General features: G+C 44.0%; 3 protein-coding genes across 3 annotated transcripts; all 3 read left to right on the forward strand.

The window, feature by feature from the left end:
• The first annotated feature begins 275 nt into the window (after positions 1-275).
• Positions 276-3,011, forward strand: LOC144272831 (ferritin heavy chain A-like). The gene is made up of 4 exons (XM_077831162.1): positions 276-377; positions 823-969; positions 2,162-2,287; positions 2,856-3,011. The coding sequence occupies exons 1-4, from the start codon at positions 276-278 to the stop codon at positions 3,009-3,011; spliced, it is 531 nt and encodes a 176-aa protein (XP_077687288.1).
• Positions 3,012-6,418: 3,407 nt separating this feature from the next.
• On the forward strand, positions 6,419-9,987 carry LOC144272826 (ferritin heavy chain A-like). The gene is made up of 4 exons (XM_077831156.1): positions 6,419-6,523; positions 7,187-7,333; positions 7,804-7,929; positions 9,832-9,987. Exons 1-4 carry the CDS (start codon positions 6,422-6,424, stop codon positions 9,985-9,987), a joined length of 531 nt encoding a protein of 176 aa, XP_077687282.1. The 5' UTR covers positions 6,419-6,421.
• A 4,892-nt stretch (positions 9,988-14,879) lies between these two features.
• Positions 14,880-18,443, forward strand: LOC144272849 (ferritin heavy chain B-like). Its single transcript, XM_077831175.1, has 4 exons — positions 14,880-14,981; positions 15,432-15,571; positions 16,462-16,583; positions 18,265-18,443. Exons 1-4 carry the CDS (start codon positions 14,880-14,882, stop codon positions 18,441-18,443), a joined length of 543 nt encoding a protein of 180 aa, XP_077687301.1.
• Positions 18,444-27,085: the final 8,642 nt, after the last annotated feature.

The raw sequence follows: 27,085 nt of genomic DNA on the forward strand, positions 1-27,085 counted from the left end.
TACAACAGATAATGTTATCTTGATGAGCCAGCCTCTCAGCTGTGAACATTATGACAGTCCCACCTACAATGCTGACTGGTGCCTTGCTGAGGAAGGGAATTTCCATTGGTCAGCATCAGCTGCCCATCACAAGCATTCCCTACTCTGAACAGTATTAATGCCACCTGTCTTCAAGTGCAAGTTCTGCTTGCCTTTGGGGGTGTGTATTCCTCTTAGCTTAGGTGCTTTCAGATTTTTTTCCTTAGCTGTTACAACTGTATTCTCTAGGTCTTGAAATGGAATCCCAGGTGCGTCAGAACTTCCATGCTGAGTGTGAGGCTGCTGTGAACCGCCTGGTGAACCTGGAGCTCTATGCTAGCTATGTCTATCTGTCTATGGTGAGTATGCTAGTTCTGGGTGTTCCTTTCCTCTCCTAGCTAATGAGAGTGAAAATATGGAACAAATACTGTGTGTGATCTTGGCGGTGACATCTCTGTGCTAGTGAGGAAATGAGTAGTATTTTGGTGGTGTGTTGGGACAAACACAGTTGTAGTTGTAATGGGCAGGTGTTGTACTGAGGGGGGAGTGTCTTGGAATGTGCCCCTGTGGGGAAGGGGGAGACTGATTGTGAGCACTACTTCAGATTGCACAAAGAGTAAATCTAGAAGCTTAGACTTCCCTTGTATTGCAGTTAGTTAGGCAGAGATAATAGCATTTTACCTGGCTAAAGGATGAAGGAGACAAGCAGGCTTGTGCCCACATATGGGGGTTTAAGTAGCTTTTTGATATTTACCTGTAGTAAACATCTGATGCATTGCTTTTGCTGTTCTCTTCTATCTCTAGTCCTACTACTTTGAACGGGATGATGTGGCCTTGAGGCACATGGCCCGGTTCTTGAAGGTACAGTCTCATGAGCAGAAGGAACATGCAGAGAAGTTCCTGACTTATCAAAACAAGCGAGGCGGGAGCGTTGTCCTGCAGGATATCAAGGTGACCACTAAGGGCACTTGCTGTTCTGTCTTGCTTTATAGTCCCTGCATCTTGTCACCCTGTCTGGAATGGCAAATAACCATGAGTGCCTGCGTCAGGGCAGACCCCCCCTCCCAACTGGTGGTGTGGTCTAGAAGTAGATTTTACCAGCCCAGTACTTAATGTGACCTCCCAGACTACTACAGTAGCCTATAATGGAGTCACAGACTGGAGCATCCAAGTGGACTATCTTGCTATCTAGGCAAGCTGGACTGGTGAATGGTCACTTACACCCACTATCTCAGCATCCAGTCCCAAGAAACCCATCACTCACCTGGGTTGACTTGTACCCTAGATCTCACGCCAAACAATACAAGTAGCCAAGTCTATAGTAACATTTTAAAATTTCTCTTCTTGGTTGATCTGCTTTAACCTTTCAACATGTACAGGTGAGTCCCAGTCTAGAATTCCTAATGGTAACAGATGTTATCATTCTCCAGTTTTCCAAAAGTCTCTCAGGGCTACTTAGAAATAATTCTGGGGATCTCAGTCCTCTCATTCAATTATTCTGCTCTTAGACTCCAGATAACCAGGAGATAAAGGTTTTTTCCCTTGTGTCCATACCTGTAGCTGCTAGCAGAAAACAAGCTGATAGCATCATTACCACTACACGGGCTCTTGCTGGGAGAGGCATGCATTTAGAGTCTTTGATATCTGATCATACCACACAACGATCACTTGCCTTCAAATGCACAAGAGTTAGTACTTGCCTGTGAAAACTCTTCATTTGCATTCCACAAAGGATTCTTTATTTAGTTACAGGGGTATATAACATGTAAATGTTTGCTATTCATCTAACGTGATACATATAAGTGAGAACAAGGCAGGTAATATACTGCTAGTTTTCATGAAGTTTACATTCTTTGATCTATACTGATACCCAAATGAACTGGCCTGATTTCCAGCAGTGACTTTGAGGTCTCAGCTGACAACTAGGCTTTGGTTAGAGTTGGCACTTGGCTTACCAGCATCACATCTCTGATGCTTACTACTACTGTCTATTAGACAAGTGTAGGTGAGATTTTTTTTTTTTCCAGCCCACACTTCACCTCTTAAATGAAGGAAGCCAACTCTCCATGCAGTAGACACTATCTCCTAGCTGCAGTGGGAGTCAACAAGTGAGCTTAGCATTGCTTTGTTTGGGTTTGTACAGAGGCCGGAGCGGGATGAGTGGGGGAACAGCCTGGAGGCCCTGCAGTGTGCCCTGCAGCTGGAGAAGACTCTGAACCAGGCCCTGCTGGACCTGCACAAGCTGGCTACTGAGAAGAATGACCCTCATGTGAGTATAATGGCAGACAAATACAACACAGTTGGAGGAGATGTTTGGGAGCACTTGTTCCTCTAGGGAAGTTTGGTTTCCTCTCCCGTTTCTGGGATGTGGGGGAGATGCTGTGTTCAGTCTTCTTATCTGCCCCGAGGTGGCCTTCTCTTGCAGGAGAGCCCTCTACTCTTTTTGCCTCCAGGCTTCTGTGTCTCCCTCTCCTTGGAACGGGGGGTGGGGGGAGTAGTTGGAAGATCTGGGCAGGGAGAGGGATTTATGGTTAGTTGTCAAGTCTGTCTTACTACATCTATGTCTTAGATTGTTGGTAATGCTGGCAATGATGCTTCCCTTTCTTTGACTACAGAGCTTCCTTGCTCAAGGGTGTGAGAAGCAATATTAACAATTTTGGAGTTCACATAAACCTGACAAGTAGTGGTTTCACACCCTACTGATGTGTGCCAGGGAGAGATGGTTGATCCGTAGCTCATTGCGACTCTTACTTGCAGCTAAAACTCTGCACTGAAATGTAATGGTACATAATTGAACTGGAATAAATAGTCCTCTTCCTTCCCTTGCTTGGCTGCAGCTCTGTGACTTCCTGGAGTCTGACTACCTGGAGGAGCAGGTGAAGGTCATCAAGCAGCTGGGAGACCATGTCACCAACCTGAAGCGCCTGGGAGTGCCCCAGAATGGCATGGGAGAGTACCTGTTTGACAAGCTCACCCTGGGGGAGAGAAGCTGAACGGCACACTGCCAGCTAAGAGTGCCATGCAGACCTCTACACTTCACAGCCAAATAGACAAGGTCTAGCAACCTAGAGTCAAGTGCTGACAATAAAACATTCTATGCATCCAATATCCTGTGTCTTTTATGTGGTCAAGATGACCATTCCTCGTCAGCACACTCTGTGTGCAGAAGGAATGACTGCTATTTTGGGGCAATGGCAGTAGAATCCTACTTACCACTGCTTCTGATAGCAAGAGCAGGGTGTGATGTGCTCTCCTGCCTCAATTTTGAGATTACCAAAGCTTCTATATTCCATGTTGCCGTACAATGGTGTCTCTGACAACCTCCTACCACAGATGTCACTAGCCCAGTAGCTACTGCTCTTAGCTGGAATGACAGGGGGAGGAACCCAGTTAAAATCTCAGCTTTGCCTGAGTCAGAGCTGGGCCTCGAACTGTGACTTCTCACACCCTAGGTTAATGTAGTAACAGTTGGACTACGCTGGGCTTAGTCTCCCTTGCTGGCTTTTATCAAATAGGAGAAATTTCTCCTTGAAGCCGGTACTAACATTGACTTTAGTCTAAAACCACAGTGAGAGGGCCTCCTGCTGGTTGTGTAGTGCCATGGGACGCTTCTCCCACTACTTCCCCTCTTTAGTAGGTCTCTTAAATAACCTCATATTGCATGAAGGGAGCTGGTCAATGACTTCGCCCCACCTAGATGACCCTTCATGGGGGGAGTAAGTCCCTCTTCCAGCCTGAACCTTTAGCTAAGGAGCTCTCCTTCCCTATTGAGACGTGCCAACTGGAGTAGCAGCTCTCTAGAGCTAAGAGGCTGTCCAGAAAGGCCAGGAGAAGGACACTGCATGGCTGTTTGTTCTTTCTCAGGGGAATGGGAAAATCCACCCCATGACAACCTTGACTCTCCCCAGGAGTCAAGAAGGCAGTAAACTTTCCTGCCATTCATCCCCACCCAGTGTTAGACAATGTTGTGGAAACCTGCCCTGTGGGGGGAGTAGGGGTAAACAAATGTAGAGTTAGTGTAACCAATAGCTCATTTTATGGCATATTATTAATTAAATGACTGAGGGAGCCTGCTGTGGGCTGAGTCAAGTTAATGTGACTTACTTTCATATTGCTAAACATGGGGAGTTGGGTTCACTTATTTGCTCATGTTTGGATGTGCCCAGTGTCCCACAACTTTGTGCCTAGTTATCTTTTGCCGGCTCTAGTAGCAAGAGGGGTGGGAGAAACAAGAAGCAGCTACGGGCTGCTGTGGGGACTGTGGTACTACAGGTCACAGGCAGTGGAGAGTCTTACCCCTAAACAGTAAACAAACAAAAAAGGGCAGGTATGCAGCAGATGTAATTCCATGCAGTTCTCCTGAAGTTCTGTCCCAAGATAGTTAAGTTTGCACTTTTAATTTTATTCTGGGAGGAGAGAATATTTGGCCCTTGCCAATTGTTTGATTTGTCCTATTTAGTAGGGCAAGAGCATTAATGGTTAGATAGCCCCATTCAGCCAGTGAAAGTCTAAAGGTCTTCCCCATGCTATGGAGAAGTGCTAAGCTGATCACCATATTTGGGGGCAGGAAGGAATTTTCCTCCAGGGCAGACTGGAAGAGGCCCTGCGAGTTTTTTGACTTCCTCTGTAGCATGAGTCACTTGCTGGAGGATTCTCTGCACCTTGAAGTCTTTAAACCATGATTTGAGGACGTCAGTAGCTCAGACAGAGGTGAGAGGTTTATTGCGGGGGGGGGGGGTGAGATTCTGTGGTCTGCGTTGTGCAGGAGGTCAGACTAGATGATCATGATGGTCCCTTCTGACCTTAATATCTATGAATCTACTAAAATGCTGCTCTCCAGCAGGTGAAAGCCAACAGGCACCCGTCAGCAGCACTAGCTGTCAGTTTTGAAGACAGGCTAGAGGCTGTATAATTGTGACAATGGACAAAGTAGGGAGAACTTAAGAGGCATGGAATGTAATATGACCCAAGCTGGACACAGCCCTGCTCTTTTAAAAAGGACTTTTTCCTCTGTCATGACTTCTGCAGAGAAGTGCCCCTAGTACCAAGGCTAATGTCTCTCTTCACTGGCACCTCATGGACAACATTTGAATGGTTTCACTAGCTGTATCAGGGGAGGTGGGGGGCACATCTTGTAATCCAATGACACTAAAAGGGACTAAACCAAAGGGAGGGTAGGGGTGGAGAAGAAGCAAACTGCCCCAGGAGAAATAAGGGGCAAACTAGCCCATCTTTTTTTCTCACTTCAAGACAATTGCTTGAAAGAGTTTCTTTATCAACTATTATTTGTATTCTGCAGCAGCCAGAGGCCAAAAGCCAGGACGTTCCAGCTGAGCCCAGCTCTTTTAGACAGAAGTGAGGTGCCTGAGGGACAGAGTTTGGTTAATATTTTCAATGGGTATCAATTTAAATAAGTCTTCAATAAAAGGCAGAAAAAGAATGCCATGCCGCCTTTTCTTGGACCCCCTACATCTTCTTTTCATGACAGCAGGGGTGTTTGTCACAGAGGTACAGAAGCCAAAATTTTTTTTCTTTCAGATACTAAATCACAGAAGTGACCTCACCTGCTGCTTCTATTGAGCCACATGAGCTGCCCATCTCACACCCCTGCAAACGTGTATGCCACGACAATTCCTGGTGGAACCTCAATCATCGGTCGCTTCCCTAATTCTGGTGTCTGCAAAGGCAATAGTGTGAAATATCTCCTGCCATCAACCGGGTGTTCCTGTCCCAGCAACCTCTCTGTGTCCTGTGTTTCCCATTCTCCCTGCGACTCCCACATGTCCATACTACAGTGCTGGGCTACGCTTGGGATCCAAAAGAGAAGTCTGACTACACAGAGAAGGGACTGACAGATGCATAAAAGTCACATGTTTCATGCCAAGCCTCTCACACCCAAGTGCAGAATTAAAAAAACCATTAACTCGTGCACAATAGGCATCATTGCCCCAGACTCCTGATGAAACTTTCATCTCTTCAGAGCAGTTCTTGGTGTGGAAATCTGACTTATTGGCTGTTTTCTCCACCTCAGAGCTAATGCCTCAGTTATCCGACACAAAGGAACCAGGGAGCGACCTCACTGTTTGGAGAATATCTACAAACCCCAGCTCCTTTAGCTGGGCTCAGAGCAAGAGACGAAATGTTGCTAAATGAACCTCTCCCTGGTGGAAATGCTGCTATAGCCACGCCCACAATGTTAACTAGCTCCTTGCTGGAGAAGGGAATTTCCACTGGCCAACAGCAGCTGCCAATCATGCCTACAGCCTTTCTGACCATTATTAAGAGCAGCTGTGCTGGGCAGGGGAATAGTTCCTCTCTCTTTTGTGGGTGGAGGTTCTGTTTTCACAGAGCTTGTGTAGAACTGTGTGTCAGTCTTATCTAAGCTTTTGTTGGACTGGCAAAGATGGAGTCTCAGGTGTGCCAGAACTTCCACCTGGACTGTGAGGCTGCTCTTAATCACATGGTGAACTTGGAGTTGTATGCCAGCTATGTTTACCTCTCCATGGTAAGTGCTTCTATTTCTCCTGCTGTTCTCTGTTTGAAGGTAAGTGTGGCCTATGGTTGCAAACGGGCATTGCTGGAGAGCTTTCTTGCTCAGGTGTAACATCTGTAGAATTTGTTTTCCTAGTCTGGAAAACACTGAGTGCTTCTGCTGAATGGCCTACTCTTATTCTTTCAAAGCAATGAAATGCTGATGTAAGCTGCAGCTATATTTCAAAAGGGATTGTGTTCCTTTTCCTCTAGAGACTTCCAGTCTGGATGATGGCTGCTGCTACAGAAATTCTCCCCTATTCAGAAAAAAAAACACATAGGTTTGTATTTATGAAGGTGCTACATGCATCTCTTCCAGGCAGTCTCTCCTTTGCAGTGTACTGAGCTGCAAACTGAAGGTCAGATATGATGGTAACTGATTCAGTGGCAAGGATCTCCACATGAAACACGTAGTAGTTGGAAGTTGCTCTTCCTACAGGCTGGCAGTAGTAAGAATAGGGCTTCTCCAGAGTTGCTCTAATCTCAGGGGGTGTGTATTGCACTGGTGTAATTCCATTGCTCTGAGTGTGTGTCAGTCTGAGCACTATCCAAGATCCCTAAATTGCCTGCTATTGGGTCTGGTGTAGCCATATTTTAAAAATACTGTTGTCACTAATGGTTTGTTTGTTCTCCCTAGTCTTTCTACTTTGACCATGATGATGTGGCCCTGAGGCACATGGCCCAGTTCCTGAAGGAGCAGTCCCATGAGGAGAGGGAGCATGCAGAGAAATTTCTGACCTACCAGAACAAGCGAGGGGGACGCATTGTCCTACAGGATATCAAGGTGAGAAACCATATAATACGGGCTTCCTTCCAAAATATTCACAAATACTAACGAGCCCTATGGATTTGGGTTGGGGATGGGAGGAGAAAACAACTAGAGGCATCAGAGGTTGGGGTTGTCATTTCTTAGACAACATTAATTATCTATGTGCTAATCCTTTCCCCAAAGGTATAACATGGACAGCTCTCATAAATCTACTTAATACAGATGCATGTAGTTATACAATCTTGGTATCCTGCTTGGTCCTTTACCTTTTTTGTATATTAACGTCCCTTACTTAGAGCTCTAGTTCCTATTTCTGTAGGAAGCATCTTTTTGGTCCACTCAATGGGTACTACTTCCTCGCATACCAGGGCATGGGGAAGGAGAAGTGTCAGGGTGAGTACGCAGTGGGTCACCATGTACCTTCAGTGAGTGGTGAAGTTGGTTTGGACTGAATGTTGCTTGGTTTCTTGGTCAACGCTGAACAGAAGCCAGAGCGGGATGAGTGGGGGAACAGCCTGGAGGCCCTGCAATGCGCCTTGCAGCTGGAGAAGACCGTGAACCAGGCCCTGCTTGACCTGCATAAGCTGGCCACAGAGAAGAATGACCCCCATGTGAGTATAAGGTAGTAGGAAGAAAGGAATAAGTTGGCAACTGCATGGGAAGAACTTCTTGGTGATTGGCCAGTAGGCCAATCCTTTCGTAAAAAGGAAGAAATGTTCTGAGGCACCGGAGCTATAGTGCAAACGTTCCCAAACGGTGGTTGGTAGACCACTGGGGTCACGTGAGCTTGATGTTGCATCCATTCACTTCACTACAATATTTTGAGATTGTACATGAATCAGAAATCTAGAAGCCACTGCTGTATACTACTTCCCACTTTTATGCCTTGTCAACTCATGTCTTTTAAGGAAGCTGCCTCTCTCAGCTGGGAACTCTGACCAACAAATCTTCCCGATGGAAAAACAGGGTGGTTAGGTTTTTTGTTAACAGTTTTTAAGTTGTCAAACCTTCAGAAAAAACATAACTGTATTTGTCTTGGCTTTCCCCACTTGCTTCAAATGGGGGGGAAGAAGCAATAGCATGGGAACCTAGACAGCATCCCCCTCTTATACTCTAACTCCTTCAAAGCTCTTTGACTCTGAAAAAGGAGTGACAAAAGAAGTGTTTGGGAGTTGGACATGTGTTTAGGTGAGAGGTTGCTGGGGAGCAATTCACTGAGGTATGAACTGATCAGCTAAAGCAACCCCTTCTAAGGAGGGCCTAGTTCAGGGGTGGCTAACCTGTGGCTCTAGAGCTGCATGCAGCTCTTCAGAAGTTAATATGCAGCTCCTTATATAGGCACCGACACCAGGGCTGGAGCTACAGGTGCCTTTCCAATGCCCCCGGGGGTGCTCACTACTCAACCCCTGGCTCTGCCCCAGGTCCTGCCACTACTCCACTCCTTTCTGCCCCCTCCCTTGAGCTTGCCATGCCCTTGCTCCTCCCCAGAGCCTTCTGAATGCTACAAAACAGCTGAGGGCGAGGTGTGGGGCTGCTGGTGGGTGGGAGGTGCTGGGAGCAGGATGGGGGATCTGATGGGGGGCTGCTGACCTATTACTGTGGCTCTTTGGCGATGTACATTGATAAATTCTGTCTCCTTCTCAGGCTCAGGTTGGCCACCCCGGGCCTAGTTCATGCCACTGCTTTATATAGCAGCACATGCTCTCTGTACTTGGCTCAGCTAAGATGAGCCTTGAAAGGAGGCACTTCTGAACTGGGCAGGGAAATCCTAATGACCACAAGCTATCATGGGTCAAGGTCCTCCTATTGCCAAATGTTCTGATAGGGCCATACTTGTTCCCCAGTGGATTAACTGGGGCCATAGGTCCAGAGATTCCTAAGAGAGAGGGTGAGAAAGGGAATGATTGGGGGGGGGGGAGCCTTCCTGGAAGAGCGTTACTGCTAACTAAATAAAGCAACTTAGACTAGAGTGTGAACATTTAAACTTTAGTGCAGTATAAAACCAGCAGAAAGGGCAGTATTGAATTGAAATGAGTCAGCAAAACACATGCTGTCAGAACTGAGATGTCTAGATGTCTCTATTCCTTGTGCCTGCTAACAAGACCTTAACCTGTGGTGAATGGCATCAGCTATTGCCTATTTCTAGCCATACAGTATAGAATGTTGCTGGATGAAGTAAAAACCATCCCCAGTATGAAGCTCTTTCCCAGCTAACATTATCTAGGCTAAAGCCCAAAATGCATGGGGGTAGCTATAGATTTAAGGGGTGGGTGGGAATTTGGACTGTAGGTAAATGTTACACTTGAATGACTGCTCCACCACAATCTTTCTCCTGGCTGAAACTTGAAAGAAGAACACCCATTCTTTCTAGTCCCAGGACTCTTCCAGTTAAAGGTAGTGGATTTCAAATATTTGCATTCAGTCCTTTGTTACCTGCACACATCATGATGTATGACCATCAAGATCTGTTCCTGATCCGAGAGATTGAAACTAAATGTCCATTTACCTTGCAGCTTTGTGACTTCCTGGAGTCTGACTACCTGGAGGAGCAGGTGAAGGCCATCAAGCAGCTGGGAGACCATGTCACCAACCTGAAGCGCCTGGGAGTGCCCCAGAATGGCATGGGAGAGTACCTGTTTGACAAGCTCACCCTGGGGGGGAGCAGCTGAACTAGTTACTTCTATGGCTTCTTGTCATGCTGGCTGTTATGAATCTGAATAAAACTTGACTTTCAGTTGCAATCTGGTATCTGCTCCATTTGTATGAGGGGGAGGGGGGGGTTTGGCCCTTAGCAGAGGGTGCAGGAATTCAGATGGAAAAGGCAGGATGAGGAATTGTGTTCCCCTTGCTAGCAATCATGCAGTGTAGATCTAAACTTGGGTGGTGCTTTGAGTAGTGTATGCTCTACAATGGGTAAAGCAGGTGTAAAGGAGAAAAGACTGGGTCTTGATGTAAGAAGTGGTTTAGAAAACTAACCCTCCCTAGACTTGCCCTGGCACGGATATTGGCAAAACCAGGCCCTCTAAAAGCCATCTCATGCATTTAGTTAAAATTGCAACAGCATTCAAACCATGTTAGGCACTCTTTCAACATACTTCCTACAGAGCCCTAGGCTCAATTCCAGTATCTCTAAGCAACAAGAAGAGCTGGCCCAGTAATACTACACATGCCCTTGAATTTCCTCCCTCTCCTAGCCTAACCTGCTTTTAGATTAGAGACAATCCTCTTAAAACCCTTGATTCAACCTCTGTGGTTTGGTATCCTATACTTACTCTGGAGTAATAAGTACTTGAATAACACAGGGGTGGGGGAACCCATGCGGATGGGGTAAGAATCATCATATTAATTCCAAGTCACTTTTCCACATTACTTAATGATTTCCAAGAGCATATTTTAGGAGTAGAAACTCCTCTACCTCCTAAGTTATGACCTATGATCAGGTTGTTGCTCCAACAAAATGACTTTTTCCAACAGAGGCTAGCATGTCTCTCTCAAAACACCCCTCATAATGGCAGTAAATGTGGACCTCTTTTCTTCCATCTCTGTACATCAAGTGGAGTATATAGATTTGTTTGCTCCTGAAATCAGGCTACAGTTTTGTCTGGCAGCTTGGGAATCATAGTGGGGAGAGTGGTGAATGGGAATTAAGACTGCTTAGTGTCTGAAAATTGTTAATGTAATCATTTCAGCTTTGCATGGTGACAACCACTGTAAGCAAAACTTCAATTGCTCTTCCCAAATACCTGCTTGAGGTGGCCCTATAACATGGGGGTCACTTGAATATTCATGACAGAGAGCTAATAGGTGAACAGTGACCTTGGCTTTGAGAAGTATGGTAGGATAATATAGGGATTCTTCCTGGTTTTTCCTTCAGAGGAGTGTGTGTATAAATTTAAAAAAAAAAAAAAAGTGAGGGGGTAAGAAGACCTCACAAATTTCACAGTAGTCCCCCAATTGTTCCAGCTGCTTGTATGAATTTCCCTTTCCCACACATGTCCACTCTTGAAAACTACTACCGGAGCAAGACCCTTTCTTCTGTCTCCCTAGTCTTCATTTGTAGGAATGAGGTAGGTAGAGAATCAAGAGGTATAACATACTTGTTCTTAATGCAGGTGGGCTAAGACATTTCTGTGAAGACATCATGGGATCTTGGAAAAAGAGATTTAGATTAACCCAAAGAAACAGAGCGGGACCTGAGCAAAATGTAAGGCAGACTGTGTCTGAACTTCCTGAAAATCAATTTTGTGATGTCATCTGAGCCAATACCATGTACTAAGAGAGCAGAGTGTCAACGTGATGATTTTGTTTTGTATGATTTGTGTGTGTGGTGAAATAACTTAAAGAAAAAAAATGGATAAAGGGATGATTTTTAGCAGACCAGCAAATACATTGCAATTAAAGGACAACTGCATGATATGCCCACTGTGACACTGGCAGAGTAAGTGACAACTCAGGTTGAAACCCCAGGCCAATTCATTTGTGTATTAGTATAGAGCAAAGTGATGATTGTTAAATGTACAAGAGTGTATTTGGTGTTTTAATGTCATGAAAACTAATGGGATGTTACTTGTATTGTTTTCATTCATCTATATCCTGTTGCAATGTAGTAGCAAACATTTACATTTTGTAAATGTAAATTAATCACCCATCCAGTGAGAAAGAAGCCTTGTGGAATGCAAATGAAGAACTTTAATAGAAAAATGTGAACTCCAAGGCAAGTGGTCATTGTGTGTGTGGAGTGAAGGTTAAAAACTCAAACTGCATTCCTCACTCTCCATCATTAAAGGAAAATCCCATGAGGGTAGTGACACTGTCAGCTTGTTTTCTGTGAGCTATAAGTATGGATTCAAGGAAGGATCCTGCATCTCTGGATTGTTTGGACTCTTACAAGGAAGTGAACTAGATGCAAAGCGCAGATCCCCAGAGACAATCTGGGTACTCTGAAAAGACTTTTGGGAAACTGGGTTTATTACATCACTGCCACCATTTAGAATTTTAGGCTGTGATTCACCTGTACATATATGTTACCTGCTTTAATCTCTCAATAACTCTCATTTCCTTTTCTTAACTAATAAACGTTTAGGTAGTTTACTATAGAATTGCCTGCCAGCATTGTCTTTGGTGTAAGATCTAGAGTGCCAATTTATCTGGGGTAAGTGACTGGTCTCTCGGGACTAAAAGCAACCTAACTGATGTGATTTTTGGTGTAACTAATCATTTTATCATAACGTCCAGTTTGTTTGGGGGGCAAGATAGACTGGAGAATCGAAGGGGACTGCCTGGGATTCTATGGAAAAGACTGTTCTAGTGATCAAGGAGTTCACATTTGTTACTGGCTTGGTGAAATCTAATTATAGAACAAGCCACGAGCTTGGGGTGTCTGCCTGGAGGTAGGCACTCACAGTTGTGAGCCACTCCTGACCGTGATATCCACCACATAATCTGAAGGTAATGTCTACTAAAGTAATGCATTTACCCTGCATTTACCCATCTTTCTGCTTCCAGTTTTGGCCTTTCACTATTCCCGAACACTGGGAAAAGCCATAGTGTTTTACCTTTTGCAAAACTTTGTCAATCCAGGTTTGGAATTGGGACACATTTTATCGGGGCCCCAATGTGAGGTTACAATTTTCTGGTATTAGCCCAAGTGTAAGTTACAGTAACAAATGGTGAATGTCCTATATCAAAATCCATCCCGCTCCCCCCACAGCATAAAGGGGGACAATATAAATATTAGCTTTCATTAGAAAAATTCAGACAAAACATTTTTGTCTGAATTTGCTGATTTGTCTAAGTGGAAATGTTTTGTGGAGATCGTTCAGTTTCAGTGAAGCTCTGATGTAACCCAGGCAGTGGTACAACATAACCCAGGCCACTTTCTTGGCAGCTCAGTGGCCTGCGAGGCTGGCTCAAAGTCAGGGACCTCAGGGTTTCTGGGGTCTATGGTTCTAGGGCAGCCCACTAAGGGGACTGCTCCAGAGCTGGGACTGTGATTTGCTTTTACTTCATAACAGATGACAAAGTTGTAGCACAATTGATGTAATACTTATAACTTCACATACTCAAAGCATAGCATGTTCAAAGCATTTTACCTAACTATCCTTGATGTACCCCTGGTGGAGTTCAGTCCATTTTATCCCCATTTTATAGATGACAAGCTGTGGAGTGCCTTGCACAAGGCCAAACTTCTACAGACACTCCTGAGTTTGACCTTATGCACATGAGCTGTCCAACCAAAGTCAATAGAAATATTTAAGTGCTGCGAGTTAAGCATGAGCCTGAGTGTTTGCAAGATTGAGGGTATAGTAAATCAGGCCCTGATCCTATAATGAACTCCCTATTATTATTTTTATTTAATTGCATCGGTGCCCACAATGTGCTAGGACATTTGCACAGTCCCTATGCCGAGGCGCTCACGGTCTAAGGGATTATCTGTTTTAGAATGAGTCAGTGTTGGAACCCAGGAGTTCATGACTCCCCTTGCAAGGTTCATTCTGGTAGGCCACACTAGCCCTGTGACATTTTAGCACTACATGTACACACAGCTTAGCAAATGCAGAGCAAAAGCCAGTAAAGGAAGATATTGTTTCCTAAATATTTAAATTGCAATGATTATAAGTGTGGCATAGCTTGTTCTTTCCAGTTTCCCACATAGTGAAGGGGGAAGGTCACCCCTTACCATGTCTTGGCTATGAGTCATCTCAGAGTGCTGAAATAATATTGAGTATTTACATGGCATTTTCCAACTTCAAAGCTAATTAAATCAGTCAGCTCCCTTTTGAATCAGGCAAATAGCATGATTATTCATCTTTTGCTGATGGGAAAAATAAGGCAGAAAGGTGAAATGATTTGCCTATAGCTGCAGAGAGAGTCAGTGTAATGTGGGATTAGAACACAGGAATGGTTGGTTTCTAATGTCACACTCAGAGTACTAGACTACAGAGCAGAGAGTGCTGTATGTTGTTTTAGGCGTATGCCTCAGGCAAGGTGTGGGCTTCTAATAGATCCTAAAGATGGTTCCTGGTGCCATTAAATATGCACTGATAAACTGTGTACACTTTAGGCACACGACTACTGGAGCTACTAGAAGTGACTGTGAGGTACCAACAGCTAAATATTACAGTGACTGGTGATATAGAGGCACATTAGAAGTTGATTGATATAATCTGTATATCTTTACTCAATTTTCTCCTCATTTTACACTTACTGTATCATACTCTTCACAGTCAAACAAAGGGAAGGAGCCAAAAGGCACCTACCTGGGCTGTTCCAAGAAAGTGTGTCCATTACCCGTGGAAACTGCTGGGCTGGCTCATTGCTGAATAATGCTGTCACCTGTGGAATATCTGTCAGACACTGTCCAGGAGGCTAATTGGGGTGGAAGAAGAATTCTATTAGCTAGAAGTAGCTGCCACACCCTTGTCTGAGCAGTATTAATAGTAACTGTGTGAGGCAAGATTTTTACATTTGTTCTGAGTTGTGTCTGTGCTTTAGTAGAGTTTACTCAGAACCTCACTAGGTTGCTGAACTATTAAAGATACTGTAGTGCTGTGTCTCCCGAATGGAGTCCCAGGTGCACCAGAACTTCCCTGCTGAATGTGAGGCTGCTGTGAACTGCGTGGTAAACAAGGAGCTGTATGTCAGCTGCGTACATCAGTCCATGGTGAGTGTTTGTGTTTCTTAGCCTTTTCTTAGAGGTCTAAGGCTTTAATTTAGAAATGCTTGTGGACTTTTATTTTTTGGTGGTGGTGTTTTTGTTTGTTTGTTTGGTGGAGGGGAGAAGAACTACTGGCTGATATCTTATCCAGAGACTATAGTAATGCATTAAGTTGGAGGTACAAATACTACTATGAAAATAATGGGGAGTTATTCAGGATGCTGTGGCTACAGAATGGCTTGGGCTAAAGGCCTATGTGTGGGGGACAGAAACTTGAGGATTTTGAAGCACTGCTGCAGAAGCAGCAGGAAGGAAGGTGCTCTCATAGGAGTTAAGAGCTAGTTACTTTGTAGGAGATATATATGTATATAAGAGGCTTTCAAGTATTGGTGGCTCCTTAACCACCCCCAGGTGTGATGTATAATCTCACTACTCTCACTTCTTGTATTTCCTCAGTCCTGCTATTTTGATGGTGCTGTTGTGGTTCTGAGGTACGTGACCCAGTTCCTGAAGGAGAAGTCCTATGCGGCAAAGGAGCATACAGAGAGGTTTTTGTCACCCCACAACAAACGAGGGGGGTGTGTTGTCCTGCAGGAAGGACATCAAGGTACAAAACAAATCCATTCATGTATCCAGGAAAGGGATTATTGAAACCATATTCAGAGCTTATCTGAAAGCACTGAATCTATAATGTGAGGTTATTACTGTATTACTGATTTATTTATGAGCAGTTTCAATAATTTTAGTGTTTCTCCTTTTCTCTGAGTGGAGAGAAGCCTCTATTTAGTTAATCCATCTGTTAATACATATTCTGTAACTTGGAACTGGAACACTAAGGGGTGCTGTGGATCTGCATTTAAAAATTGTGTGGGAAGCCTGTACATCTTTTTCCTGCAATATGCTTAGCTGTAGTCCGTGATCTTGCTGCTTCCTCTACAATAGTATTGATAAACACAAATAGAGTTAATTCTGTTCTAAAGGCTCCTGTATACTCAGGGCTGCCTGAAGAAAGGCTGCTAGCAGTAAAGTGGACAACTTCACCCAATACTGGTGGGCTGAGGGACCTTATGGCAGACTCAGCAGGCATAGCTGTTCAGATGAGCCTCAAAATACAAACTCAGTCTGCCTGATACATCTTAAATCATTCCTCACTGCTATGTTTTTTCACTTATGTTTGTGCCATACCACTACTCCCCCTTTCCTGGAGGAGGTGGCAGCCTGCTCCTTTGTATTACTTCTGCAGTCTGCCTTGTGTGGCAGGGGAAGGGAGAGTGGGTGAGTGGAATACTTCAAGGAAGCTCTCAGCGCTGTTCCCTCCTCCTGAGAACAGAGGACTAATCTAAGTGCCCCTTGTTACTTTCCTTGGAGCCTACCTATTTCTCCTGCAAAGTATATGAGTCCCCCTGCAGAGTCCCTATGATCCTCATGAAGGTGAGGTCTACTAGTGCATATATATATAATATGCATTTTTGGTTTGTTTTTTCCTCATGCAGAAGCCAGAGCAGGATGAGTGGGGGAACAGCCTGGAGGCCCTGCAATGTGACCTGCAGCTGGAGAAGACTGTGAACCGGGCCCTGTTGGACCTGCAGAAGCTGGCTATGGAGAAGAGTGATTCCTGTGTGAGTAATCATGCCGCTGCCCTCAAATCCTGCTTGTGGAGATGTTAAGGCATTTGTGAACTCAAAGTTTAATGCTCCATGTTCGCCTAACTCTCTGGCTGAGTGGACACAAGGAAAAACATTAATCAATGTTGAGCCATAGCAGTGGCTTAGTGCCTTCTAAGCTAGGCATATGGTGCCTGTAACTTATCCTGTCCTTAATAGCCCTCATGATTGCTAGCAACTGAACTGAGAGCATGAGCTTTGCTAGATTCCCCAAGCTACCTGTCATGGATTAATTGGCACCTACAATAAGCTATTGCTGGGTCTTAAGTAGATTGCAGAGGATAGTCTAGTTACCTTGCTGGTTTGATATGGTAAAAGGGCAGTAGCTTCCTTTTTGATTCAGGGACTGTTGTGTATAAGCCAATCACTGAAGCTAATAAACAAGCTTCTGGAGAGTGTAGTTGAACTGAACTTATCCCTGGTGTAACTTCGCTAAAAAATACGCTAACTAGAGGCCATTCGGGACCACTATATAAACCTGGGAACCAATGTTATCCCACCTAAAATGTTGGCCATGTTTACACAGCGATGGAAAATGCTGCTTTCTGAAAAACAAAAGTCAGCATCTAGTTAATTGCCAATAAGAAACAGAAAATACTAGTCCTCTGCAAACTTCCCCTAAATCCATACAAAAACTACTTTAACTCTTACGAAATGATTTGGGCCCTACCAAATTTGTGGTCCATTTTGGTCAATTTCATGGTCATAGGATTTTAAAAATCATAAATTTCATGATTTCAGCTATTTAAAGCTGAAATTTCATGGTGTTGTAATTGTAGGGGTCCTAACACAAAAAAGGTAGGGGTGTGTGTGCTTGGGGCGGGGGGTTTGCAGTACTGCTACCCTTACTTCCGCCTTCATAGCTGGGCAGTTGGAGAGCGGTGGCTGCTGGCCGGGAGCCCAGCTCTGAAGGCAGAGCCGCTGCCAGCAGCAGCGCAGAAGTAAGGGTGCCATGGTATTCTCCTCCTCACTTTGCCACCGCTGCTGGTGAAGCACTGTCTTCAGAGCTGGGCACCTGACCAACAGCTGCTGGTCTCCAGCCGCCCAGTTTTGAAGGCAGCACAGAAGCAAGGGTGACAATACTGCGATTTCCCCTTAAAATAACCTTTTGTGACCCCCGCCACCCCCCAACTCGCTCTTTGGTTCAGGAACCCCAATCTGAGAAATGCTGTTCTTCCCCCGTGAAATCTGGATAATATTGGTTAAAGCACACAAGACTAGATTTCACGGCCCAGGATTGGGGGGGTTGGGTTTCATGGCCACGAATTTGGTATGGCCCTAATAATCTGTCCCCTTGCTTGCACTGTCTGTGTAGCAAATAAGGAAGGCTCTAAACTTTGTGCCGTGAACACTTGGAAACATCGCTATTATCAGATTTGACCATAAGAATGACCTAAGTGGATTAGGCCAATGGTCCATCTACCGCAGTATTCTGTCTCTGACAGCAGAGTTTGCCAGATGATTGAGAGGGAATGAACAAAACAGGGCAACTTTGTGTCATCTGTCCCTTGTTGTCCAGTCCCAGCTTATGGTAGTTGGAGGTCTAGGGACACCGTGGCTAGGTGTCATGCTTTACCATAGCAGGCAGTTAAATGTGCTAAACCAACAGTAATGTGAAGCAGAAGTGAGTCCATCTCTTCTTTCCTGCAGCTCTGATTTCCCAGACTCTGAGTACCTGGAGAAGCAGGTGAAGGCCATCAAGCAACTGGGAGACCACCTCACCAACCTGAAGCACCTGGGAGTGCCCCAGAATACCATGGGAGAGTACCTGTTTGACAAGCACACCCTGGGGGAGACCAGCTGAACTCTTCACTACTTTTATCCTTCAGTAAGAACCCTGGACCTCTCCTCTAGAAGACAGCAAAAGATCCATTGCCTAACCCCTCAGTATGGTGAATAAAATTTGGCTTCAAGCTATTACTTGGTTTCCTCATTGTTAAATTTAATATACAATGAAAAGTCTAATTGGCTGTTACAGGGCCTAAAACAGTGTCATTGACTCTTCCTCCTGCACTTCCCACATGCAAAAGTCCAGTTGTGACAAATACACTCTAAAGCATATGGCCATGGCCACTGTAAGAGGCAATATAACGAGCAAAGACATTTTGGGTCTGCTCTGCTACAACACCATTTTCGGTCCTGTTCACCACAGCAGGAGTTGCCCAGTACAAAAGCAAAGAGGCTTGGTGTAGTGTCTGCTAGGCAGCAGGGAAAATGAGTAGAACGTGTTATGTTCCTCAAATAGTAGGAGGCATGGGGGGATGCTTTAGGGAGTTCCCAGTTAGATATGCTAGAGGTCCAGCCAATCTAAGTCTCTTCTCTCAGCTGCTAGTGCTGCTAAGACTGACTAGATGGCCATGCTGAATGGCTTAGCTTAGGTAGCAAGGGATACTCCAGAAAAGTTTTGATACTAATAGAATGAAAATCTTCTGTGGGTGTACATGAACAGCAGGACTCTGCATATTGATTCATGGTGAGCAACGAAGCCTGAAGTAAAATATAAGGCTTGATCAGATTTCCCAAATTTAGGCCCTATTTTGAGTGGAAGGAGGGAAGTTAATGAATAATGGGATTCTTTTATGGGGAAAGGGGAATCAAAGTGCAATGTTTAATTAGATTAACTAGATGTGCCGGTCAGTCTTCCTGGATGGTTTTTAGATGGAAATTACCTTTTCACATTTAATCCAGGTTTCATTTTCTGACTACTTGAAACTGTGATGGGGATGGGTTGGAGGGGGAGAACCAGTTTACTTTAGAACCACTTTCGCGCCTGGGGCTTTCTCCCCAGGCTTTCTCCTCCCCATACAAAAAAACCCACCTTGAAATGAAACAAATACACTTGCACAATACCCTGTAAAATGGTTCCCCCTTTTCAGAAGGGTGATGGGGAATCAAGTTTCCTAGGAGTTACTTATAAGCTCAAGAAGTCCAAAAAGACTGACATCTGATACAGTGCATGTCATGACTGCATAATGCAGTACTGTCTAAAACTTCATGGTAGTTTGAGTGCTAATTCCTCTAACTCCAGCCAAAGAGCAGCATTCCCCTGGCTTTCTTGCTCTCTGTTCTGAAGTTGACAATGGAACACTTCCTCATCCTGTCTCCTGGTGACTTGACTATAATGATCAGAAAACACTGGGTACGTCAAACTTGTCCTGTCCACATATGGACAGAGATTGGACACTCTTGCCAAAATAACATTCTTGACCAGCTCTACTCTGACTGCAGGAGCATATCTCCATAGTAGCCTTGGCCTGAACCCTGCTCTCTGTGGAGTGTCACTATGGCAACAGGCCTTCCATCTCTCCGATATAGCTGCCTGCACAGCCAGAGGGGAAACGCACAAATGGTGGTGTCCCGATCCAGGCTGCAGAGAAACTGAGATGCCTAATAACTATAATCTCTCATTTTAATGTCCTAAGTGTGGGCCACTTAATCCTCACTTCTCCAGCCCCCATCCCTTGCTTTAGTCTGTGCTGGTCTTATGACCATGTTTGTATAGGCTGATTAGTGTTTGCCATAGTGATGCTTCCGTTCAGGTGCCTTCCTACAAAACCCAAATGCTTCCTGGTGAAATAATATAACCGTTCCAGCTGCTGGTGGGGAACGGTTGATAAGCAGCATAGTGTGGGCACTTTCATAGGTGGTGGAAACTATGCACTGTTGTGCACTGTGTAAGTAGCTAGCAAATGCAAAAAGAAAAGGAGTACTTGTGGCACCTTAGAGACTAACCAATTTATTTGAGCATGAGCTTTCGTGAGCTACAGCTCACTTCATCAGATACATACCGTGTATCTGATGAAGTGAGCTGTAGCTCACGAAAGCTCATGCTCAAATAAATTGGTTAGTCTCTAAGGTGCCACAAGTACTCCTTTTCTTTTTGCGAATACAGACTAACACGGCTGTTACTCTGAAACCTAGCTAGCAAATGGAGTTTATTAACTTGCAGTGAGACTAAAGACTTGTTCTGGCTGTCTCTCTTTTATTTTGTGGGCCCTTTTCTCTATGCACAATCCATTCCCATCCACTACCCAAACATGCAGCACTAACTAATCCAAACAAAGGGATTTCCATGGGCTGGACAGTAATAGCTCGTCAGGCCATAGCTGCCCCTACAGAACCCAGGTTCAAGGGTTTTCTCTGACTATGAAGCTACTGACAATGGCAGACGGGATTTTGTCTGTTCCATAGTGAGTGGTTCTTTTTCCTACTCTTCAGGCTTTGCAATGAAAGCCCCCCAACAGTTCTCTTCCCCACCCTCGGTTATATCTGCTGGGGTCAGAATTACAAACCTTTAATCAAACGTAACAAAATGTCACTTGTGTAACACTTGATAGCATATTGTGAACGTTAAACTTGTGGGCAACTACTCGTGGGCTCTTAGGAAGAACCATTTCCACAGCCTTGAATGTCAACAATGCTGGAGTTATGGAACAAATCTTGCTGGAGTATATCAATGACAGGAGATTGGTTAGGAAGGCTGGAGACTTATATTATTTATGGTAAAAAGAAAAGGAGTACTTGTGGCACCTTAGAGACTAACCAATTTATTTGAGCATGAGCTTTCGTGAGCTACAGCTCACTTCATCGGATGCATCCGAAAAGCTCATGCTCAAATAAATTGGTTAGTCTCTAAGGTGCCACAAGTACTCCTTTTCTTTTTGCAAAGACAGACTAACACGGCTGTTACTCTGAAACCTGTCATTATTTATGGTATAAACGAATATGCTTCCTTAAGTGTTTTTGTTCCTCTGTTATAGGTATAGCTCAGGGGTTCTCAGACTTTTGTACTGGTGACCCCTTTCACACAGCAAGCTTCTGAGTGTGACACCCCCCCCAATACATTAAAAACACTTTTAAAAATATATTTAACACCATTATAAATGCTGGAGACGAAGCGGGGTTGGGGGTGGAGGCTGCCAGTTCGTGACCCCCCATGTAATAATAACCTTGCAACCCCCTGTGGGGTCCTGACCCCCAGTTTGAGAACCCCTGGTATAGCTGCTACCTAGATCCTTATCTTCTATTGGGGTATAGTCTCCTAAAAGTAAGACTTCTTCATTAGTCTCCTGTACTTTTTTTCTAGTTCTGCTACTTTGACTGTGGTGATGTGGCCTGAGGCACATGGCCAAGCTCATGAAGGAGTTGCTGTGTGCGGAGATGGAGCATACAGAGATGTTCCTGAGGTACCAGAACAAAGGAGGAGGAAGGTGCGTTGTTCTGTAAGACATCAAGGTGAGCAATAAATCTAATCAAATGGCTGAGGCTGCTGGAGCAAAGACTTGAGGCAATGGGTTTTGCTCTCCCAATGCTGGAGTATATGGGGTGATGATTGTATCAGAGAGTCTCGCAAGCATATGAATAACTTTTTGTTCCTCTTATTAATTTGGTAGTAACTGTTCTCATGACAGTTCTACCCAAAAGGGTGGCTCTCTCTAAATCTATTATCTCTGAGATTTTCACTATCTTGAAAGGCAGAGATATTGGTATCTCCACTCTTCTAATAAGACTTTCATCATCTTGCTAAAGTTTCATGAAAATAGGTGTTCTTGATTGTGGTTCTGAGGTGGGGTGGGGTGGGGGGCAGGAGGAGAAACAGATCCAATAGTTCCAATTGTAGGCCTGATTTTAGCCCTTTTCTGTTTGTTCCTGCATGGCCATTCCCTATAATTTAAAAATAAAACTACATAGTCTTTGGGTTACTTGTACCAGGCCTTAATGTACAAAACCATTTTAGAGCTCACATGGAATAGAAGCTGTGGTAAACAACAATAAAAATGGTTAGAAAGGGGCAGAAAAATCAAATGCCTATATATTTCCTTTGGGATGTTTACTATAAAGAAGATAGTATATTGACTTTAGTTAGCAGATGGATATAGTTAGAGGTCTTCTCAAGCTGACCATTGAACAGAGGCCATTGACCGGCTCAGAATTATTTAACTATTTTCTCTATCTAGCTTTGTTCATATACATTTTTTTCTCTCTCTCACTAAATAAAAGAAGATAAATTTAAACAAATGGCTATTTAAGGTCCTGACCTAAGAACTAGCTGTAATATAGATTCCGACTCCAGTCGTGCTGACAATTTTAACACCGTCACTTTCTTGATTGTTTGAATGGTCTTTGAGATCCATGCTTAAAAAGCCAGTTGTGACATTGAGACCATGACAGCTTTGTGGCTTATTAAAAAGCCAGGTGCAATGAAGTTGCTTAACTACACAATCTTCTCAGGGGGAGAAAATACAAGAGGGAACAAAGCAGTGTACATTTTTCTTTCTTCCAGAAAATGTAAATATTTATTGAAATGAAGAAAAGAGAACCATAGAGCTGTGCCAAACACAACAGATAATTGTTTTCTGTTCAAATGCAGCCTCTGTCTCTAAATAGGAGTAGTTGGCATACTACCTGCTTGCTAAGGAATAGCTACTCCCACCAAGTATTGTGGATATGAATACAAGAAGCACTTGGCTTCCTGTTATTTGTTAGATATATTTTTGGCTTTGCAGCATTATAGTTTTTACAATTTTTTAAGGTAGTTTTGCAAGAAGGTGCTTGGTTCACTGTCCTGTGAACTGGTCTTTTGTTCGGTATCGCACGTGCAGTTGGATTGCAAGTTCCCCTATGTGGTGCTGGCAGTGTGGTTCACACCTGACCTGATACAGCTACGTCAGCTGGGGAGAAGGTAGTTCAATCTGTGTCTACACTGTCCAGGGCGTTTCTTTTGACACTGGCAACGAGGTTGCCAATTGTGGCACTCAGTATGATACAGACACTCTTCTACCGTGGAATTGTATTAACACCTCTGACTCACTCCAGGTAGGCCATCAGAAGGTAACAACTATTGATTACTGTTGACCTGGATTGGGATTTGTCGCTCTGTTCCATTATCTATCCCCTAAGCAACCAAATCCTCTGTAGTATCTATCTAAAGATATTTAGGGGTGTATTCTGATGGATACGTGGGGAATATGTGTCAATTGGCCAACAGTATTTTTCCTTTAGCAAGGAAATTTGAAAGCAAATTGTTTCCAACCACAGTAGTTAAACTGCATCAGAATGCAATCTGTGAAAAGGAACAGATGTAAGTGATTAAAAGAGAAAGACATAACAGATTTTGTGGTTTGAAATCTGCTCTGTTTTGTTAGAACTTGCTTGAAAATATAGAGCACAGGAATTGCTACATGAATCAGGTGTGTGAGTCATCCAGTCCAGTCAGAGAACCCCCATTTTGGACATTTTTGGAATAGCTAGACCATCGGAAGAGTTCTACCCTAACCCCGCTCTGTTGGAAGTTGGCTTCAGTTGTGAAGCATGAGGACTTCTGTCCCTTCTATTTTTTCATTCCTCTAATGTAATTAGATATTTTCCGTATCCATATAAATGCCTAACCTTTATTTTCTGTCCCAGCTTCCACTGCAGCTATACAATCACTTCACCCAACACCAAAGGGCAACTGCCTTCGGGGTGAAATGTGGCAATAGTTGAACAGGGAACAGCTAGGCTGCACTACAACTGGACACAGGGGGAGGGGGAGAAGAATACCACGTCCAATTGTAACTCTAAGTAGAATTGTAGTTAGGCAGAATGTTGCAAAACAAATTGATGTTTAACTAGGAAACTACAACAGTAGGAAAAAATTGACTTTTAATTAAAACATGATTTTTTTTATAAACTAAAAATTTTGAGTTAACCAGACGCTCTGCATTATCCCTAATGTTCATTTAATTTAAAGCCCCATTTTCCATCAAAGTTTTGACCAAGTTTTTGACCAGCCCTAAAAGAGACATAGTTGCCTTTAATTTTAAGTAGATTTGAATAATAATAGTATTTAACTAAGATTATCTCCATGTGGAGTATGTTGATATGGAGACAAAGATGCCCCCCAGGTGGTGAGCTTGTGAGGATAGCAGACTTGTTAATGGAGGAGAGAGAAAGAGGAGGTAAGACAGGTTGGGAGGACACCTGAGAAGTTTAGCCTTTGCCACATGTAGTGTGAGGAAGTGGCAGGACATCTAGGAGGAGATACTGGGAGGCCAGGCAGTGACGCCAGCCTGGATGAAGGGGGAGCTTTAGAGTGCAGAGTCATGAACAAAAAGTTGGTGGCTGAAATCGTAGGGGCTGTTAAGTTCCCAGAGGAACACACACATTATTTCTTTCTTATATAATGGACCAAGTGAGCTACAGGTCCCATCCTGTAGAGTGTAGAGGGTGAAAAGGAAAAGTGTTTTAATGAGAAACTTTATAATGTTTTGGCAGGCCTCACTGATGCAATTGGCTCTGGTATAATTGATCTCCACATTCCCTCCAAACTTTAATGGAGTTTGACACTTCTTACAACTTTTCCTTTTCCATTATTTTTCATGTCAATGTTCATCTCCTTTTCTGGGTTCTGCTTTTGCCTGGAAGCCCAAAGGACTAACACACTTTAAGAGAGACTGTTTCAGTTTCCAGTCACCTGGAAGTATCAGAAATCTCATGAAAACATCTGCTCTCCTGAGATTTGAAGTCCCAGCTCAGATAAGCAGTCAAAGTTTAAACACTTACACTAACTGCTCCTCCAGGCCTTTTGAAGTTCACCTATTGCAAATTGAAAGCTGTCTCTGACTTTACCATCAAAAATTCCACTTTTTTACAGTAGTAGTGGATGTTTGAAGTTGCCAAATCCTATTCTATGCTGCATTACACACTATTTACCATGCTCCCAATGTATCGTTTAAATCTGTTTCTATTAGAGGAAAATATATATAATAATGTGGTTGAATATCTTGAGTCTTTCCTATTCTCTTCTTCCAATTCACAGTCACAGTAACACCTGATTTTCTAAGGTAACAATAGATTGATAGTCATTGGAAATGTTCCTGAACTCTGAATGGTACTGATGGAGGTGTCTCAGAGAGAGAAAATCCTGTAAAATTTGATACTTCCTTGGAGGCATGTTACTGGTTAAGGCTATTAGTTGCTGTCTATTTCTGTTAATTTTTTAAAGTAAAAATATATGGATTTGAGACAGTTTAAAACAAGCTGTTTTTCTAAGTGAAATAAAACTCTGATTTATATCAGAGCATCAGGTTGGAGCAGGGGACCTGCAGCTGTTTTTTAGCCCCATGAAGAGTTAGCTTTCTGATTCCAAGCAGTGGAACATCAAGATTTACTATGCAACTCATCACCTATCTCTCTCTGATACATGTGGACTTTTCAAGCAGGAGAGGGTGACAGCTGCTTTGCTCTAGGTACAGCAGTTCTCAAACTTTAGCAACCTGAGGACCCACGTTTTGATTTAAAATTTTTCACAGACCCCCAAGCCTACTGATGTATGTTTACTTTTGAAGAAAAAAATTCCATCCCCCCCACTCCACCCCTACCCCTCCTATTCCTACCCCCTCCCCTGAGCATGTCCCATCCTTGCTCCTCCCCCTCCCTCCCAGTGCCTCCTATACGCCACTGAGCAGCTGTTCCACGGTATGCACTGGGAGGGAGGGGGAGGATTTGATCAGCGGGGCCAGTGGCCCTGGACATGACTTGCAGACCCCCAGGAGCACCCTCGCAGACCCCCAGTCCCCAGTTTGAGAAACACTGCTCTAGGAGATGACTGATACATAATGTCAGAAAGATTTGATAGTTTGGAGAAAGAACTCTCTTGCCTTTCTGGGTGGAGGTAAGATGCTGCACTGAATTAGGCCTGCAAGCAAGAAGAGGAATGAGGGTCAAACTTCTAGTGCTGCAGGAAAAAGAGAGACATAATGGATCCCAAGCAGCGTGGGAAATAGGAGCAATGAGAACATTCTCCCCAGTGGTCTGATTCTTGCCACACCTTCAATAGCACAACCCCCGAAAAGTAAAAGCGCTAGCTGCCATTCTGTGGATGTGTTTGCTCATTGTTAGCCCTAATCCTTTGCCATTTACAGTAGAACCTCAGAATTTCGAACATCTTGGGAATGGAAGTTGTTCGTAACTCTGAAATGTTTCAGAGTAACAGCCGTGTTAGTCTGTATTCGCAAAAAGAAAAGGAGTACTTGTGGTACCTTAGAGATTAACCAATTTATTTGAGCATAAGCTTTCGTGAGCTACAGCTCACTTCATCGGATGCATACTGTGGAAACTGCAGAAGACATTATATACACACAGAGACCATGAAACAATACCTCCTCACACCCCACTGTCCTGATGGTAATAGCTTATCTAAAGTGATCATCAAGTTGGGCCATTTCCAGCAGAAATCCATGTTTTCTCACCCTCCACCCCCCCCTCCCCCCACAAACTCACTCTTCTGCTGGTAATAGCCCATCCAAAGTGACCACCCTCCCTACAATGTGCATGATAATCAAGGTGGGCCATTTCCAGCACAAATCCAGGTTTTCTCACCCCCACCCCCACCCCCATACACACACAAACTCACTCTCCTGCTGGTAATAGCTTATCAAAAGTGATCATCAAGTTGGGCCATTT

This window comes from Eretmochelys imbricata, chromosome 12 (genome assembly GCF_965152235.1).
Source record: "Eretmochelys imbricata isolate rEreImb1 chromosome 12, rEreImb1.hap1, whole genome shotgun sequence".
In the NCBI taxonomy this organism is placed as follows: domain Eukaryota; kingdom Metazoa; phylum Chordata; order Testudines; family Cheloniidae; genus Eretmochelys; species Eretmochelys imbricata.